Source organism: Papaver somniferum, chromosome 3 (genome assembly GCF_003573695.1).
Source record: "Papaver somniferum cultivar HN1 chromosome 3, ASM357369v1, whole genome shotgun sequence".
NCBI classification, from domain to species: domain Eukaryota; kingdom Viridiplantae; phylum Streptophyta; class Magnoliopsida; order Ranunculales; family Papaveraceae; genus Papaver; species Papaver somniferum.
Window position 1 is genome coordinate 38,447,187 of NC_039360.1, and position 20,556 is coordinate 38,467,742.

The 20,556-nt window shown below is 35.6% G+C and overlaps 1 protein-coding gene across 1 annotated transcript; it reads right to left on the bottom strand.

Annotated features, from left to right (window-relative positions):
• Positions 1–300: 300 nt before the first annotated feature.
• Positions 301–1,438, bottom strand: LOC113355911. The gene has a single exon (XM_026598897.1). The coding sequence runs from the start codon at positions 1,343–1,345 to the stop codon at positions 701–703; it is 645 nt and encodes a 214-aa protein (XP_026454682.1). The 5' UTR covers positions 1,346–1,438; the 3' UTR covers positions 301–700.
• Positions 1,439–20,556: the final 19,118 nt, after the last annotated feature.

Here is a 20,556-nt window from a genome sequence, read left to right on the forward strand (position 1 = left end):
ACCAACTTAGAAAAGAAAACAAAAATACAGAAAAAACAAATGAAAATAATAACTTTACCTCAAAATACGGGACCAAAGTATACGGATACGATACACGACGTAACGGGTAACCATACGACGGTACACGTCAAATACCGGGAAAACCATATGACGGAACACGGCAATGCGACGGAGTCCCAAATTGGGGAATCAACCACAGAAAACAGTCCGGAAAACCTAAATCCAATCAGTCCAATTTAAACAGATGAGAAATCTGTGTAATGTTATGATGATGATGGTTCAGATTTTCAAAATTTTAAATGTCCGATGAAAGAAAAATAAATTTTAAAGGATTCTAAGAGTTGGTATCTCTTTTAACAACCCATTCATTTGATATTTTATATACAAGGAAGGAACTACTGTAAATCTTCTTCTACTCGTTTTTTTTGGGGATTTTTTCATTATGATCTTCAATCACAAAACACCGATTCATCCTTCTGATTTCTTCTTCCTGTTCTTCTTCAGCTTTGATGATCAGCAACCTCTTGAAGACCTAAACTATGTATAATTTCTCCCACAATCCCTACACATCCTTCAATTTTCCCGACGACTGTGCCTGATTTGATGACATCCGCCGGAGAAACACTAGGGAAACAGAAACGATTTTTGATTGAGATTTGGAGAATATATTTTTAAAACAAACCTTTCAGGAAAACTCGACTCAGATATCATCAACAGCTTTAGACATGATTGAAAGCCTGCTCTGCCTAGGTTGAAATGACGCTCTTCTTCTCTGTTGATGTGATGATGGACGAATCAAAGCAGCTAAAGCACGTTTAACCAAATCACCTTCAACAGTACCAATCCTCACAAGAGAATTAGTCATTGCTGATCTTCTAGCATTCAATCGATTTGACGGAAACGAAACTGATGACGAACTATGACTATTCTTATGTAAACTACAACGAAATGAACCTGGATGAGTTGTTGGTGAACACATACACGTCCTCTTCGTCGACGACGGAACGTTTAATCGATTACTTGTAGTTTTCACCACCTGATCACGAGTTGAAGCTGTAATTGATCGACTCGGTGAAATCGGACGATCCGCCATTGAGAAACGAACAGATGGAGATCCTTGTACAGATCCATATAAATTCACACGAGTTGGTGAAGCTGATCTCTGGAAAAAACTACTAGATCGAGATGTGAAACTCGAACTAGACGATGCGAAACCAGACGAAAAGCTTGAATTAACCGATGACGAATTCGTAAACGATGAACCATAACATCTTCCTGAAGATGATATTGAACTTTCAAATCCATTTTTTACTCCACTATTGGATCTACTTCTGGAAGACGCCATTACTGTTTCAGATTGAATTTTCTAGAAAGTAAAATTGGGGGAAAAATAGGTGGAGAGAAAAAAAAAAAAAAAGCCGAAAAAGAGAGAGGAGGGAGGAGATTCCTCAGTATAGGAGGCTCCGGTATTGATTTTGGCAAACCTTCCTTAGCTCAAAGCCAGTATTTATAGAATATGAGAAAATCAAACGGGAAATGTAACGCCGTTAGGGTTGTTTTTCTTGACTATTGTTAGGTGGTTGGTAAAGAGCGGTTAGGGTTGGATAGGCCTATAAATATAAACTCTATGGGCTGGGAAGAAAACCAATGGGATTTACTTTGTCTATTTTTTGGGCTGGTTTGGGGGCTAACAAAAGTCTGCCACGTATGGGGTCTACAAAAAGGCAACAGGTAAATATTTGGACAAAAGTGCTCACGGTAGTTTGGTGTTTTTACGTGAGATGTCGCTGTATTGTTCTGGATGATGGTTACAGTTTTTTTCATTTTTCTTTATGGGTTTGAAATTTTGTGAGAGAGGATCAATTAGTGCTGCACATGTAGGTGGGACATAATAATAATGCATGCAATTTGGCAATTTTATAACCGAATCTGTATATGAATTTGTTGAATTGGCTTTCTCCATATGCCACGTCTGGCTGGGATCTGACATTAGGCTTATATTCTAGTAAAGGTTGTGTTAGATTTGCTACACGCAGCACAGGTGGTGGAAGGATTTGTCCGATGCATGGAATGGGGATGAAGATAAGATAAGTTTTTTTTTCTTTACCCCGCCGGACTCACTAGTGAGGTAATTCCCGAGAAGAATTGCAGAGTTACCATGGCAAACAAGAGTGCGCTCAATGTTGTTGAGGGTACAATAACAGGTTTTGCATTTTGTAAACAGAATCGTTCACCGGCATCAATTTTTCGTTTCTTTCTGCTAGGTAGAACATTTTGTTGGTAGCACGACCGACCCATTCCATAATTGAAACTGATTAGAGCAAGTCTGATGGTGGAATCCATCCATCTTCCACGTCACCTCAGCACTTGGAACTGTGGATGGAAGCACAAGTGTAATGGTGGAATAGTAGATACGTTATTCTTAATGGAGCTAAAAAAAACGCAATTAAGAATGAAGCTAAAAAAACGCAATTAAGAATGAAGCTTTTTTCAGCCGTTAGATTTTAACAACTCATTTTAAATCTACGGATAAAAAAAAACGCAATTCTTAATTGCGTTTTTTTAACTCCACTCTTAATTGCGTTTAACGCTATTCTTATTGGCGTTCAGATGGATTCCACGAAACCGTGGAACCTTGCTTGATTTTCTGTGGAAGACCCCAACTTGGAAGCCACTAGACTTGACATTCCATGGTTTTTCCACACTTAGAATAGTTTGGATTCCACCATAAGACTTGCTCTTATACATTGTTATGGAACCATTTAAGTGGGACTTTTGTTTGTTTTCTTTCACTTCTTCTTTCTTTCTTTCTTCTGAAGCTTAAAATTTGTTACATTATTAAAGGATTATTACAAGGGGATAAAATACCCCCCACATTCATCGATTATAAATAGAGAAATAAGCCATGAATCTACAATAACATGCACTCGAGGTGAATAGTAGTCTTCGGATCGGACTTCATCGGAGACGAATGTCGGTATTAAAGGTCGAAAAACCATCGATCAATGCTTTCCACACAAAAAAAGTTGTACCTTTGATGGACACAACAATGTCCATAATAACTCAGGTGGTGGTAGAGGTGTTCGATGCAGTTGATTGATGGACATGGCAGTTGCTAGCCATATTTTTGTATCATGATGCTATGGTGAGCTGCCCGACTGATATCCTTGTACTCCTTTGTTTTCTGCTCGATACATAACTTAAAGATGAGTATGTAACTTTTTTTGAGTCTTAAAGTAGAATCTTTGCGCTTGAAAGATTAGTTTTAATATTTAATAGTGCTAATATGTTATTAAAGAGGTTACTAAAATCTCTCTAGAAAGCGATTTCAAATTTCTGGCCCTGGAGGAAAAATTGCTAAAGCTAATAATAAAATAAATGGTTCTGGAAAATAAGAGTTTCTCATATTAAAGAAAACACAATTACAGGAGACAACATTTTATACTTTGTCGAGTTTAATAGAAGGAAAATACAACTAGAGAGATCAGTGTGCGGTTTAGAAGACCAATCACAGACACACAGGTGTTATTGTTAGAGCACTGCTCGGTCGAACTCGCAAGCATTGCTATCTCAAGCTTATTTGTCAAGTTTAGTTGTGAAAACTATAAGTCTTGATTTCTAGTCTACTTATAACTATGTCTCGGATTATGATAGAATGTGTAGTTGAGCTTTAGACTTCACGGCGTTCATCGATTGAAGACGAAGAACTACTAATGGGAGCTTGTGGAGCTTCATCAATAAAATATGAGAGGAGACTTGAACTCATCTATCACTCAGAAGTTTATTTTATTCTATCTCCTATTGAGACAAAGTCGTATAACTATATAGACTTTACATTATAAACATTCGATATTTCGAGTTGAGTTTAACTCGCTTATATCTTTCTCGAAATATGTGTTGGAAAGCTTATTTCTTTAACCACGTTCATCATTATTCTTGAGAAATTCAAAAGACGATCATGTGAAAATCACCTGGTAGCATCTTACATGATTTGTGTGAGACAGTCATTTGATGTAGGCTCGGAATGTTTCGTATTGATCATTCGATAACTTGAGAATTGCTTATAATCTAATAGTTTGTGTGAGACAGATATTGTCGTCTTCTAAGAATGTTTCAATGATTGAAATGAGAGTTTAGAGCTAAAACCCATGTCTGTATACATTGCGGTTTGTGTACTTAGTGTACGAACTTTTTTCACGGAATTCAGGACCGGAAGTTTGCATACATATTCGCAAACTTTTTCAACTGTTTAGGTCAGGGTACTTAAGTTTGCATATGATGAGTGTCAAATATTGTATATATTTATCCCTTTTTGTTGGCATTTAACTCATCTTTTGTGCATTAATTCTACATTTTATCCCATATTCTGTATTTTCATTGTTTTCAAGAATAAATATTTTTCTTACTTAATTTTGCATTTTTAGGTAATAAATAAATTCGGATGACTTGCGGAGCAGAAAAGAGCAGAAAAGTAGTGAAAAGCCGGGAGGAATTACACAAGGAAGCCGCGAAGAATGTTGTGCACAAGACCTAAAGGCTAGAAATGGGCTCAAGAAGGAAGAATTGTTCTTAAAGAAGATATGGGCTTGGCATACCCGAGGCCCAAAACCCTTACCCAAACCCATTTTCTATATCCATACCCGCCTCCATTCTCAGCCGTTAGATCGGATCCATCTCATCATCCAATGGTCGCTTCTTCATCATTCATCAAAATCTGAAGTCCCTGAAAAACACCATAGTACCTAAATTCCAAGCCTTCAGATTAGATCACATTTAGATCCTACGGTCGCTTCTTTGCCTGCGCATCAAACCTCGATACTTCCGCTTAACACTACAACACCTAACTCCATCTGGTGTCGTCAATTTTGTTGTATCTCATAATCCAACGGTCTCCACATACCTCTCCATCGTAGCCGTTCGATTCAATCTATATGGGATCATCCAACGCTCTTTACTTGCTGTTCATCAAAACTCGCTACACCCGCTTCATACCGTAGAACCCGATACCCTATACCCAAACAAACACTTCCTTTCTCCCAAAACAGTCGAGCTTCTTCCCCTTCTCCCAAAATCAGTTGCAGAACCACCACCACCTCCATGCACTGTCTCTGCAAACTGTCACTACCTCGCCTTCTCCACCACCATCACTTCTTCCCCGACCGTAGCAGATACCACCATCACGTCCCCTTCTTCTCTAGCCATCTATTACATCAACTTCTCAACCCGACAACCCTAGTTTAGAAGTTGATGAAATAGGTGAGGTTAGAGACAGAAATTGAAGCATGAGAGAGGAGCAGGAAGGTCAGAAAAAGCATGGGTCGAGCACAGGGGAGACAAATTCAGAAATCAGTGAGTTTAATTTGGAATTTAAAAATTAGGGTTTGCAAAATTGGGGATTTTGAATTTAGGGTTTTGTTGTAAACTATAAATAGGAACTGATGTAGGATGTTAAAAGGGGTTCTTGGGTCATCCGAGTTACCCCCTAATTGGGTTAATTTCATGTTTAATTTCAATTTCCATTTCAAATCAATTTAGGGTTCTTCAATTTTAATTTTTAGGGTTTACTGTTACTGTTAATTTTGTGATGTTTGATACTTTAATCATGTTATGTTAATCACCATGTTTGTTATGTTCTAATCCACCACTAGGGTGAGAAGACCATTGAACCATGTTGGTTAGCCATTTGGGTTACATCCTGTTGAGCTCAAAACACTTAGGTTAGTGACATTCCAAGGGTTCACTGGCTTGTGATTAGTGGTGCTTTAAACAGACCATTAATGCTAGGGGTCAGTGATAGTCTGAGGGATTAACAAAGCCATATTAGTTAGAGGCCTAGAACCTAATTGACATGTGATTGTTTATGCTTTAATCAGATAGGCAATGCTAGGGGTTAATCCAAGGACTTTAGGTAGTTAACTAGACACATGACAAGGTTAACCTAGGTGAACTAGCTAGGTGAAGGGAATTCTCATCCATCTCCATACACTTCATTCCCATCCACAATTTCTCTCCCATGTTCTGTTTTGGTTACGTTTTTCTTATCCTTTGCCACTGATTTTTCTTTACTTCACTGCCTCTGGCTCCATGCCATTGTTTTCACAGTTATTCCTTGGTTCACTATCTCACTGCCACTTAGTTACTTGTTTAGATAACTTTAGCTTAGGAAGATTTCAGCTTACTCACACCTTGTCTCTGTGGATCGACCCTGCTTGCCCTGTTCTATACACTAGACCCTGTGCACTTGCAGGTATAATGTTTGTGACTCTTTTAGAGAGCCACCAGCATACCCGTTCGCAAACTGGTTTAACTGTTTAAGTTCGGGAACCAAGTTTGCGTACCCATTCACAAACGGTTTCAACTGGGTTCGTTCAGGAGTTAAAGTTTGTGTACCCGTTTGCAAACTGTCGGCTTGTGACCAATGTCCGGAACTTAAGTTTGCTTACCCATGTGCAAACTTAAGTGGTTCAAGTTCTAAAATCGGTTAAGTATGATTTCATACTCATGAACAAATAATTTATAAATTAAGGAATGCAATCTTTGGAAACTGTGGTTAAAATGTTCATGAACTGATTCTTTTTAATCATTCCGAATTTTCATCAATTTTGTCTTGTATACTTCTATCATAATATAAACAATTGAACAACTCTATGAGTAAAACAATTAGATTCATTTGATTATCAATTGATTATCAATTGATCTATAAGTGTTAAGATGAACAAGGTTAAGAGAAAAGTGTTCATGTGGCTAACTTCGGTTAACTGTTATTGATCCAACTCAATATACATGTTTAGGTACGGTTACCCTTATCTAAATGAAGGTATATTTCATTTGTGTGTAACAAGCTAAAGACCATCCAACGGAGGAAAGATATTAGCTTGAATCTTGATCAGGTTTCATCTAATGGTGAATATTGATTGCTTTGTCCCAAAATTATCAAACCCCGATTTGAAGACTATATAAGGTAGAAATCTATCAACTGGGAAACCTAATTCCTACACCTCCTATGTAATACTAGTTGCAACTAAGTTGATTCTCCTTTAACCTAGGTTTTTCCTAAAACCATTATGGGTTAACGACTTAAAGACTTCATTGGGATTCTGAAGTCAGACCCAACTATTTTCTTTGTAGTTGTGTGTTCTGATCTTACTTTGTTCTATCGTATTGGGTACTATCTTCTCTAAAATTTGCTCTAGATTTATCTCCGATAGGTAAGATATAAAAACTAATCACAAAGATCTTCGTTCCATTCTTTGTGATTCTATAATAACTTGTTCTACTACCATATAATTAAGTTATTGTGAGGTGATTGATATTTCTAGGCTGTTCTTCGGGCATATAAGACCGGATTATCAATTGGTTACTGTTCACATTGATTTATCAAAAGACGGAACAAAACTTCGTAGGTATTTCTGTGGGAGACAGATTTATCTATTCAAATAGACTTTTTTGTGTGAGACAGATTTGTTTGTGTTAATACAGTATGGTGTTCAAATCTGGACTAGGTCCCGAAGTTTTTATGCGTTTGCGGTTTCCTCGTTAACAAAACTTCTGGTGTCTGTGTTATTTCTTTTCCGCATTATATTTTCTATATAATTGAAATATCACAGGTTGTGCATAGTTCATTCAATTGGTAAATCCAACCTTTGGTTGTTGATTGAAATTGATTGACACTTGAACATTGGTCTTTGGTATCGCTCAAAGTTTTTCTCATAATAATCAGGCTCGCGGATTTCTATCTGTTTGATTTGCTGATTACATTGAGAAACAGAAATATAACTCTTGGATATGTTTTCCTTGATTGAGTTTGACTGTCTAGTTGATTCTCTTGTAATTATATTAGAGTTAGTCCATACATATTACCTAAAAGAAATATTGTGTGTGGTTGTTAGACCGCCGCTTTTTCAGTTATACAACAGTTGTAACTGAAAACGACTTCTAACAACCTAGGCATACACAGAGTGTAAATGGATAAAATGCAGAGTCCAGTGTATATGTGATTTACTATCCTCCATCAAGCAAGCTTGAGGAGAAATCACTCAAAGCTTGTGTTTCAAAAACTCAAATTTGGGAGTAGCAAGACCTTTTGTGAACAAATCAGCAGCTTGTTGAAGAGTAGAAACGTACACCACCTGAAGCTGTTTTGGCTGCACCAATTGTCTGGAAAAAAGAAAATCAATTGGGAAAATTTTTCCATATGACTGTGAACATAAGAATTGAAGCCAGGTCAATAACGCTTTTGTTTTCACGGGTAATGGATGGTTGAGTAGGTGAAAAGGTGTGAAGATCTTTCAGAAACTGACAAAGCCATAAAAATTCTGCAGCAGTATATGTAAGTGACTTGTATTCAACTTCAATACTAGATCTGGAGACAATTGGTTTCTTCTTGGAAGACCATGAAATATGAGTATTACCAAAAAAGACTCAATACCCACTTGTAGACCTCATATCATCAAGACTACCTACCCACTCAGCATCAGTAAATCCTTTGCTGTAAAATACACCATAGCTTGTCCCTTTGACATATATGAGATTCTTTCAGCTGCACTGAAGTGAGCAGTAGTTGGAGCATACATAAATTAACATATTTGATTGACTACAAAACTTATTTTTATCCTAGTCCAAGTAGATATTGCAGAGATCCAACAAGAGATCTGTATGCAGTAGGACTCTGAAGAAGGTCACCATATGAAACAACGACATTGAAATTTGCAGGACAATGAGAGTTTCAAGGTTTGATGCCAACAAGATTGGTTTTTCTGAAATAGATCAATGACATTTATAGATTGTGAAATAAACAAGCATGTAAAATACCTTTGACCTCCATACCTAAAAAGATGTAAAGATTGTTCAAATCACTAACAGGAAATTGATTGCTCGAACGTGTTATAACAGCATTACATTGAAAATAATCATTTCTTGTAATGATGGTGTCAACACAGACAAGGATGAATATCAATTTTGACCCAAACTTCTGAACAAACAATGAGGAATCAACTAATGAAGTTTTTAAGTCAAGAGCAAAAAAAAAAACCATCTACCAGTTTTTCATACCAATTCCTTGGAGCCGTATTTTAATCCATACAAGAATTTGTTGAGCTTACAAACATAATCAGGATTAGCTGGATCAATAAAACTAGGAGGCTGAGTCATGAAACCGTTTCCTTGATCTAATAGTGAATGGTTTCACAACTGGACTGACAATGTCAGTATAATCAAGACCCTCAAGTTTATGAAATCCCTTAGCTACAAGCCTAGCTTTATATCTCTTAATGGAACCATCAGAATTGTGTTTGACTTTGAAGGCCCACTTGCACCCAACAAGATTCTGAAAAGGATCAGATGGTACAAGAGTAAATGTGTTGGCATCCTTAATAGTTGTATACTCATTATGCATTGCATTTTTCCATATGTAGGTGGTAATGCTGCTATAGTGTAAAGATAGGCAGCAAACAATAAATGTTTTGTAGCAAAAAAAATTAGACTTGTAAATATGATTCTTGGACCTTGTAGTTATAAAATGATAATTGAGTTGAGCAGATGGAATGAGTGATGATGAAGAGAGAGAGATATAATAAAAGGTAAGGACTCAATGTGAGTGATAGGAAGGATGTGATTGACAGGGTCAAGAATAGCAGAAATCATGTCAAAACCAAAATCAGACTCAGTAACAAAAGACTTTACAAGGGTGGAATAAAAATTTTCATCAAATGCGACATGTATGGAGACTATAGTTTTGCCAGTGGAAGGATTGTAACATTTGTAACCCATTGATGGGCATTATATTCAAGAAAGACACATTGAGCACTTTAAGAACAATTTTGTTAGCTGCATATGGTCTAAGTAATATGGAGGTATATGAAATAGTTTCTCAGAAGGTAAAATGGAGTGAATTAATAGACTTTGTGGGAAGTCTGCTTAGTAGTATATAAAGCTTCAACCAAAAAGACATAGGTAGAGAGGCTTGAATCAAAGAGGTTCTGGTGACATCAAAAAGGTGTATGTGTTTAGATTCGGCTACACCATTTTGTTTAGGTGCATGAGGATAGGTTAGTTCATGGGAGATGCCAAAAGAATGATAACAATGATTTTATTCATGGTTGACAAATTTACCACCACCATCAATTCTGATGGTTTTGATAGTGCAAGATTTGTGGGTTTTCGGTATAAGATTTCACATTCATGAAAATAGTATTAAAACCAGATTTAGCTGTCAAGGTAAACACCCAACAAAACTTGGAGAAATCATTAATATGTTGACAGATAATCCATATCCAGATACATAAGTTTATGGAGCTGGACCCCATACATACATGTGAATAAGTTGTAAGGGTAAAGTAGATAACGATGTAGACACATTAAAGGGAAATTTATGAGATTTGACTAATTGACAAGCAATACAGAATAATAACTTTGCCAGTATATTGTCAAGATTTATTGACTTACAAACTCTACTAAAAGACTCATAAGATGGATGATGTCATACTTCAGATGAAGCTTTAATACAGGACAAGACAGAGACATGGGTTGAGGTAGAGTGACATGGGAAATGATATATCCCATTCTCACTAGGTCCCTGGAAATGATCCTCCATGAGTTGAGATTCTTGACACAGAAATAAATTGAGGAAAAATTTAAAGAAAAATAATTAACTTTAGCAAATTTATAAATAATAATAAGATTATGGGGGGGGGGGGGGGGTTGGGAACATGAAGAATATTATGAAGATAAAAAGTACGAAGTGGGGGGAGAACAGAAGTGGAACCATGAATAAGAATAGACATACCTTCACCAGCAACAGTGGATATGTTGTCAGTACCAACATAAGGAGTAAAAGTAAATGCATCAAAATTAGTAGCATCTGCAGTGAAGTGTTGATTGGCACCAGAATCCATAAACCAACGATGTTCACCAAAAATATTAGTTGAAGCTAACATTGACTGAAGGTTTCTCAGAAGCTTTCTTCCTTAATAACAAAAATTAATTTTGGTCCAACATTCATCAGCATAATGTCTATATTTGTAACATATTTGACAAGGTGGTCTGTCATTAGAAAAAATATGTGTAGGAGGTCTTGTGGAAGTCGGAAATGTTAAGATGCTTGAACCTCTACCATTTTGAGAAAACGTGTTGAAACCTCTACCAGCAGAAGTATAAAAATAGATCCTCTTCCAGAATAACCAAAACGACCTCCTACTTTAGATAAGTTATGATTCCATCCTCCTTTAGATAAATTAGGATTCCATCCTCCTTCATCACTTATTCTAATAGAAATATAATCCGAGTTTAAAGCAGATAAGGTAATAAAAACAAGTTCATTTTCAAACACAAATTCACCATTAACAGCCAATTGATCATAGAGATTCTTGATCTTATTAATCAAGAAACAAACATATATTTTACCTTGTTTAATCGACAAAAGCTTAGTATGTAACTTAATCGAGTGAGTAGACAAAGAATAAGCAAATTTTTCATTGATGCTGGTCCAAAGTTGATAAGAAGAAGAAAATCTTGCAAAATAAGAGATTACATATTCAGAAATTGGTGACTGAATCCTCATTATAATTGTTGAATCTTTGTTGATCAAATCAAGATACAACGGATTTTATATTTAATTTGCTTGATTTCTAACGTTGGTGTATTGAACTGGACATGGATATGATCTATCAAGAAATTTTATCAATTTGTATTTTCAACAATAAGCATGAGAGATTACCATGTAAGTTATCTTCTTTCAATTTTCCAAAAAACGAAGTTTTTTAGATTATTGATAGGAATATTGAGATTGAATTAGATATTGGATTTCATTGAATAAGATTTCATAAGTAAGTTCTTGAATTATTACCAGAGAAAGAAGAAAAAGAAAATTAGGGTTTTAGGATCATAGTGCTCTGGTACGATAAAACATACGGTCCAGAAAAAGAAGAGTTTTTCACATTAAAGAAAACATAATTGCATGAGAACATTTTATACTCCGTTGAGTTTAACAGAAGAATAGGATAATTGTTGATACATGGAAATAATTAATCATACGAATAGCCTCCTCTTAATCTATCAAGGTCCCCCCAGGGTTTGGTATTAACTTAAGGAAAGAGAAATGGCAGTTTAGTAATATGGTAATCTTATGGGTGTTTATCCATAAGAGGGCCATTATAAAAGGAAAAGAGGGTACACTTTTTAAGATCATCATTAATCCACCATTGTCTCTCCTAAACCTCTCTACACCTTGGGAGTACTTTCTGTGATTAGGGCTAGTTCCTCCTTCCCACATTTTACCTTATCAACAATAATCTAACTGGAGTGATCAGTATGCAGTTTAGGAGACCAATGCACAAACACACACATGTTACACAACTATTGTAACTGAAAACGACTTCTAACAACCTAGGTGTATACATATTATAAAATTTTGCTTGATCCATTAAAGAAAACTTTTGCTTTATCAGAGTGCAGACTTCTAACAACCTAGGTTACTAAACTTTTACATGATCTCATTTCCAGTTACGGAGGTGGGTACGTAAGCAGCTGTTTCGCGGTTCATCACATATGATGGAGGGTATTCATTTTATTCGAAACAGTTGGTTATTGTTTGGAAGTTCATACCAACTAATTAAAGATGATTATCGCATGCTGAGATGATTCATTCATATCATTTGAGAAGGATGGTTACTGCCTATGGCGGCAGTTCGTACCATTGATAAGGAAATGATTACTAGCTCTTTGAGTAGTTTATGTCATATGAGAAAGACAAACTTTGAGCTCAACAAAGTACTGTGAGTTCGCCATAAAATCAATTAGGGACGATAGCTTGCATCCAACTGCACTTGCATCAAAGTTTGGTCCTCACAGACAAAGTACCGTGAGTTTGTCAGGAAATTCGTCAGGGATGGTAGCTTGCATCCAGCTGCACTGTCATTAGAGTTTGATCCTCACAGACATAATATTGTGAGTTTGCTAGGAAGCCCGTTAGGGACGGTGGCTTGCATCCAGCTGCTCTGGCATTAGAGTTTGGTCATCATAGTAAAACGATTTTGAAGGATTTGATGACTCTTGGTATGAGAATCATGCTTGTCTGCTATAAAGAAGTCTGGAAGAAATTGAAAGATGTTCGTTCCGAAGAAAAAATAAACTTTTCAGTGAAAGTTGATAACATTGGTTTCTCGAATGGCGGATCAGAAAACCAGAGCTTTCCAGGCGGGTTAATAAGCGAAAATTTTAAGGTCCGTCAAACTAGCTTTCCTCTGAGAAACATAATTAGGTTTACGAATGAAAGACTTTACTTAGGGATTCATGAAGCCAGGTCCAACTATCTTTACCTTGATAGTACGTGTATCTTGATCTTGTTTATTCTGTTATCGAGGTTTTAGTGATCTTTTTCAAGAGCGATATGTTATATATAAATAGAAATCGTAAAGTTCTCTTCGTCTCAGACTTTGTGATTCGTCAAGATAGATATCTGAAAAACTATTCTTAAGTGATTAGTTTTAAGGCTGTTCTTGAGAGGAAATTAATAATCTAGGCTTCTCAGCTAACTGAGTGGAAGTGTTTCGGATTTGTAAGGTTTGCTAGCTTCGTCTGTTGAAAAACTATTCTTAAGAGATTAGTTTTAAGGTTGTTCTTGAAGGTGGTTAATAATCCAGGCCTCTCAGCTAACTGAGTGGAAGTGTTCCGGATTTGTGAGACTTGCTAGCTTTGTCTATTGCCAGGCCTTGATCTATTAATATTTCCAGGCCTTGATCTATTAATAATTGATATAAAGGGAAATCAAATAGGCTTATATGTTAGATGCAGATTGATATCAAGAGTCCTCGCTTAGGTTGAAGAAATCTTAGGCTATAAAGGATGTCAGTTAAGGAAATTACTGCATAGACCCTTGCGAGGTTCAAGAGACATAAGGAGCACGAGTGCAGCTGAATTGCTTGGAGGGTAAATTTGGTCTCAACTACATTCCAGTCAGAAGTCTGATAGTAAGCTAGAGTCTGTAGTGGATTAATACAGTTTGGTGCTCAAATATGGACGAGGTCCCGAGGTTTTTTTTGTAGGTGAAGTTTTCCTCATTAACAAAACTTCTGGTGTCTTGCATGTTATCCATTTCCGTATTATATTGTTTTATCTTTATTATCAGAATGACACAAGTAGTACGTACTCAATTCTAGTACATAAGTTCATATTAATTGTGATTGATTACGAGACTCGTTCTTGTAGAATTCATATCATTAAAGATAGATAACAAGTTTCATACTTGGAAAAATTCGGATTCAATTATATGGATATAACTAGATTGATCTTGGATATTGATTTTTGAGACTAGTCTATCTAGAATAGGGATGACCATTTGCCCCACCCAAACCCGTCCCTGTGGGTACCCGACCCGTTTGGGTAGGATTTTACCCGCATAAATGGGGATGGGATCGGGTATGGGTAATATCTGAAACCTAAGCTACGGGGATGAAGTGGGGACGAGATTCAAGGTTTCCACTCCATACCCGCCCCGTAGCTTTCATATTATAACGGATTAGACTTTTATGCAAGAATTTGTATCGAATTTTTATACTTCTACTACTTAGTCGAGCTTTCTTTCATTTATTATATTCTTGATCGGTATTGTATATTCATCACTTTCGCTTCTTTGTTGTGATTGGACACATTCTCTAAAACTTAAAATAGTGAAAATGATACAAATAATGAAATGGTTAACATGGACGAAGATAGAATGAGAAACGAAAAAGTATAAAAAATAATAAGTCATTTAAAGATTCTTTTGTTCACTTTTAGATGGATTTCTGAATTTAAAATTTTAGAATGCATTATTCTCATGTTATTATTTTTGTTTGATTCATATTTAAGTTTTGATTATAAATAAATTTACGTATTAAAACCGTGTTACGGATAACCTGTGGGAAACCTGCCCTATAAGGATATTCCCCATACCCGTCCTGCCCCAATTCATGTGGGTAAAGGGGCGGGTATGAGTATTTTTTTAACGAACGGGGCAGTGATTGGGGTTGGCACACCCACCCCCTAGCCGTCCCATGGCCATCCCTAATCTAGAAGTCCCGAAGAAGAAGAAAAATGGTAATTTTGCAAGTTATAAATTGGATAAAGAGAACCCGAAGTCTGCATCAATAGTGATTCAAGGAATGAATTTGGATATTTGAAGAATAAAAACCACCCGATTAGCTGGTTCAGTAGTACAATCTTGGATGATTGTCTTTATGTTCCTTGAATTTGGATATTTGAAGAATAAAAACCATCCGATTAGATGGTTCAGTAGTACAATCTTGGATGATTTTCTTTCTGTCTGGAACCCATTTAATTTTTCTTTTGTTTAGTATTATAGTTGGGTTTCAACTTATTAATTAATTAATGATGATAAAGCAGCCAAACATTGTACAAAACACAATATCAATGCAAATAGTTGAATATCAACCTGAAACCCTCCGATATGTGTAACTCCTTTTCCACATTAATAATTTCTATTTTCCGGTCAAAAATAAATAAATATATATATTACTAGATAGAAACTTATACATCCCTGTAATCAACCTTAAAAGATCAAAAGAATTATCATTTCCATAAATTACTTATTCGATCGTCGTAGTTCTTATCTTAAGCCAGGTGTAATCATGTTCTCCGGTCTCGTTATTTTTCGCATATACCAAACCAAACAATAATACAAAAAAAACATTCAACATTTGATGTAAATTTATTCAAAAATAGCTAGATTCATAATCCATGTAAATATTTGAAACAAAATGTTGTTTGCACATGTGAAGTTTTGTGCTCATTTTTAGTTACTTTCTCATTTGAACTAGTTTCAGGTTAGGGTTAAATTTTTTATAATACGTTATCTCTAATTTCTAAGATGGTATTGTCGATTGTATAAACTGATTTCATGTTAAAAGAGATTCGATTGTTTGAGTGATGGTTCTGAAATATGAACTATAATTTCTATGGACAATCTTTTATGGACACTATCTTATAAGATAAAGCATAATTCTTCTTCAGAGTCCATATGATAATGAATTTGAAATCAATATTTTAACGATATATTCCTCTTTTTAAACTCCAAATTCCTATAAGAAAACAATAAAAAATAAAAATAAAAATAACAAAATTATAAGTTTGTTTACGTCCCCAAAAAATAAAATAAAAGTGTCTCCTTCTTTCATTGCAGAGGGATCAAGAAAATTGGTTGCAGTAAGGGTTGGATGGTTGGTTGGTATTTAATAGGTCGAATCCCATTACTGTTAATCAAAAGACAGAGTAAAAATCAAAATCAATTACAATTATAGTTGAATCTTCAAATCAAATAAAATAAAGCTGGATTCTCTTTAACATTATGGTTAACTTTTTTGATCTAATACCACTAATCTCTTCAATTAATATAAACAATGTGCTTTGGTGTCTTAATCATGGACTGTAACCACCACACATCATGTTTAGATGTTCCCTATGGATTTGTTAACATAACATAAAGACTAAACTTCTTATAAACTAAAGTATTTTTAACCAGATTGGAATATTTTCTTAAGTATTTGGTAGACAAACCAACAGAAGCAGAGCCAGGGCATGTGGCTAAGGAATACTATTCTCTCCGTTTGGCTATTATGAGTTGCATAAACCTCTACTGGAAACAACCTGATAAACATGTGACTTACTGTTATTTTATGCATACTTTCCAAAAGCAGTTGTATCATGATTTTTTCCATAGGGTTCCAGTTGATATTTAGATTGCAGTACAATACTAGTGAATTAAAAAAAATTATCGGAAAACTATTTGAGAGGAATTTGTGGATCATCTTGTATTATTGAATGAAAAAACAAAGAAAAAGTTTTCTCAATGCAATTTGGATACAAGGGAAACCCAAAAAAAAAGAGGAAGTATTCTTTATTGCCAAGCTCAAGCACGATACAGATTCGAGTGTTACTATTTTCAGTTTCATTTAATATGACCAACTCTGTTTCAATGGTTCACTCATGCAAGTGAAGTTCGCCACTTATGTTCAAAATGGCGTGGGCAGGCCTGTTACCTTTGGTTTCTTTTGGTCTAAAAAGGATCACCCAAAGGTGCAAGGCAACATAAATTATGATGCTTTTCAAATTTGCCCACTTGAGCACTTTAATACAACAACTCCAAATTTGATGAGGAGACGGATTTTAAGACCAAAGTCTAAGATTCGTATCTAACGTGAACAAAAAATATACCAACTTTACCGAACATCAATGGAATATGACAGTGGCGGAGCCAAATAAGAGCTCAGGTATAACTCCTCCCTCCCACTAGCTAATTTTTTTTTTTTTGAAGCATGGAATTAATTAAAAAACAATTACACTGTTAGTACACGTGGGAATGTGATTCCCGTAGAGTCGTTCAAAAGAATTTGATTAAGAAAAGCCGGATTCGTCCGTTTCCAAATTGATATTGATAGGTCTCCGGTTTGGCTATCACCGGCTACAAAGTTTGCCAGTCCATCCGCGGTTTGGTTTCCTTCTCTATAGTTATGTTGAATAGCACAACATGAAATTTGTCGCATTCAATGTATGATTTCTTTAATCATTTCAGAGATATACCATATAGCTTCTCTTGGATTGTTGATGAAATGCACGGGATTTTTCGAATCCGTTTCAAACAAGACTTTAGTCCAATTTCTTTCATTTGATGTTCTGGTCCCACCAGCTAACTAACTCTAAGCTTAATTGCATTTCTCATTTTATTAACAACCTTCAACAAAGTTTTTTTTTTTTTTTTCTTTTTATGGCTCACTCCTACTTAAAATATCCTAGCTTTGCGTCTGTAGGATTTTGTAGAATTGAAGGCTAGTAGAAGTGGTGGCGGTGGGCCATTTTATAACGGCAGATGCAGAGTAGTTGCTTCAAGCAAAAAAGAAAATGTACAGCAGTTGCCCTCAGGTAGCTACCACAAAGCCTAGTTAGTAAGTTCGCGAATGATTCGCGAATCATTCGCGAATTTTTCCGTATCACGAATTTTACCGTCTTATTCGCGTACTTTTGCAACTCCGAACCCAATTCGCGTATTATGTGGCATTCCCGGATTATTCGCGAATCGTTCACGAATTTTACGTATCCCGAATGATACGTCCGCTTAATTCGCCATAAATTCTTTAGCTTTTACTTTTCAAAGACTCCATTTTTTGGGCTTTACTGCCTCCCGAACATACACGACCGACTATTAGACGTGTTGTAATTTTTATGAAACAAAAACGACTGAAGAGATTTGAAGGTGAAGGTGAGAGAGATCTCAAACTCACTAACCAAGCATCTAAACCACCATACGACGTCCTCTTGGATAACTAATGTTGTATATATTATTAATATCATCATATTGAGTTTATTTTTTACTTAAATAACTCACACATATGCATAAAAATTGGTCTATGACCTTATAAATACAAATTATTTGTTATATATAGATACCGAATTTTCAGAGCCGAACTCACATTTATAAATCGAATTATACACGTACGTATGCCGTTCCGAATTAATGACGAATCACGTTCCGTTGACCGAATTTTGGACCGAATCTGGATTTTACAAAACCGTATAATACTCGTACGTTTGTCGTTCCGTACGTTTGCCGAATCCCGAATTGCCAAAGGCACAACTATTTTGGAAGATGCTTATGTTATTGTTGTGGGATCCACTTGATGCCGTCCTATGTACAAGTTAGTCATTTTGATACTCTCTCTGGGTCTTGAAACGAAAATGATTTGTTGACCGTGGAATATCTCCGGAGAAATTCCGAGAGAGAACTATAGCCAGGCTCCGTTAAACTCCCTGGTGGGCCCTTGGGGCTTTCTCTCCCGAAATATCCCACGGTCAACATAGAATTATTTCGTTTTGCAAATGAAAGTGTATTGCAAAAGAGAAAAGAAAAAAAAAAAGAAAAAGAAAAAAAGTAACTAGTATAAAGTTTCCAAGTCTTATTAAGAATAAAAACTAAACAGTTTTTAACATTGTCTAAGGGGTGAAATTCAAATGAAATAACAGAAAAAAAAATTAGAAAAATATTTCGATTTTTACTTTTGGATTTGATATTGTATTCTGGGGTTTCGAGAAGAGACAAAAAAATATGCTCCAAAACTTTAGGATCTTTTTTAGGATTGAAAACTTTTTAGATTTTATGGCTTCTGCTGTTGATTAGCGAGATATTGTGTTATTCAATCTTGAAATAATTTTTTTCTCCATAATTGGTACTACTAATACTATCAGCAGTCGTGCACATGTAGTTCAACAACCTTTGGAAGAACTAATCTCCTTTGCAGAGATGGTATCTTGTTCGAAAAACAACGGATTTCTCCTTCTTAATCGCCATCTGAAGATGAATATTTCGGAGGTGTCGATGAATGTAAGAACAATCTAATTTGGCGTTTAATCCTTCTCAAGGGTTCTCCTTCGATGAAGATTAAAGATATAAGAAAAAATCAGCTTACAGTAAAGCCTTCCAACATATCCTACTTAATACTCTTATTTGGGAAAAGTATTTTTAATTTTGTTCCAATTTAGTTGATGTTGTTTTGGTGATTCATTTTATTGGTTCCATCTCTTTGAAACATGATATGATGCACTTACAACGCTGGACTAAGGATTTCAATCTCGATAATCAAAGACAAACCCTAGTGCAAGTGTGGGCTCGTATATATGGTGGTCGCTTGGAATATTGACGTAAGAAAACCTTATTCGATATTGTAAGCGTTGTAGGAACATCATTGAAGATGGATGACAATACTTAATCGAGCATATCTGGTCAATTTGTAAGAGTCTTGTGGAATTGATCTTACGGAGAAGCTGAATGATGAAATTAGTTGAGAGAGATGGCTTTGCATTCATGGACTATTTTACAAATATACGAAAAACTTCCTTCACTTATTATAAATCGATTGGATACAGTTTGGAAAAGTTCAAGAGGCGTCATGGAGTTATGAGGATTGAGGTTGCTGAAAAACAACAGGATTCACAGAATGAGAGGCGAAAGAAGATAAATTTTCTTTTTACATAATATGTGGAAAAACCTACGTCAACTATCTTGAAGGAAAGTACTACGGTGCCATGATATTCCATGGCACAAGTTGTGAATAACCTAACTGACACCAATGTTGTAGATGTTGCAATTAAAGATCGTGAAGTAGATCTCGTCTCATTAGTTCTTGGTGAATTAGTAAATAGTGTGTTATCTCGATTGCATTCTCCTATGAACATATGAGATAATGATAAGGTAAGTAATGATAAATTTGAATTTGTAGAGGAAATAGCTATGCAAGCTGCTAGCCAAGCTATCGAGGAAACTGCAATAAAAGTTTCCAATGACAGCTCAAGTATTTCTATTAGTCATGGTAGTAATATTGTTAATGATGAAAGTCGTGTTTCTTTGAGAGGAAATCGCTTGGAAGATTTATCTGAGTGAAGGCGAGATTTATTTTCAAAGAGCAAGAAACATATAAAGGATCTCCTCTCAAAAGTTAGTCACGACAGCTAATGGTGATACCAGTATATTTAGCAGTCTAGCCATGTATACAGTTGAAATTAATTATTGAGAAC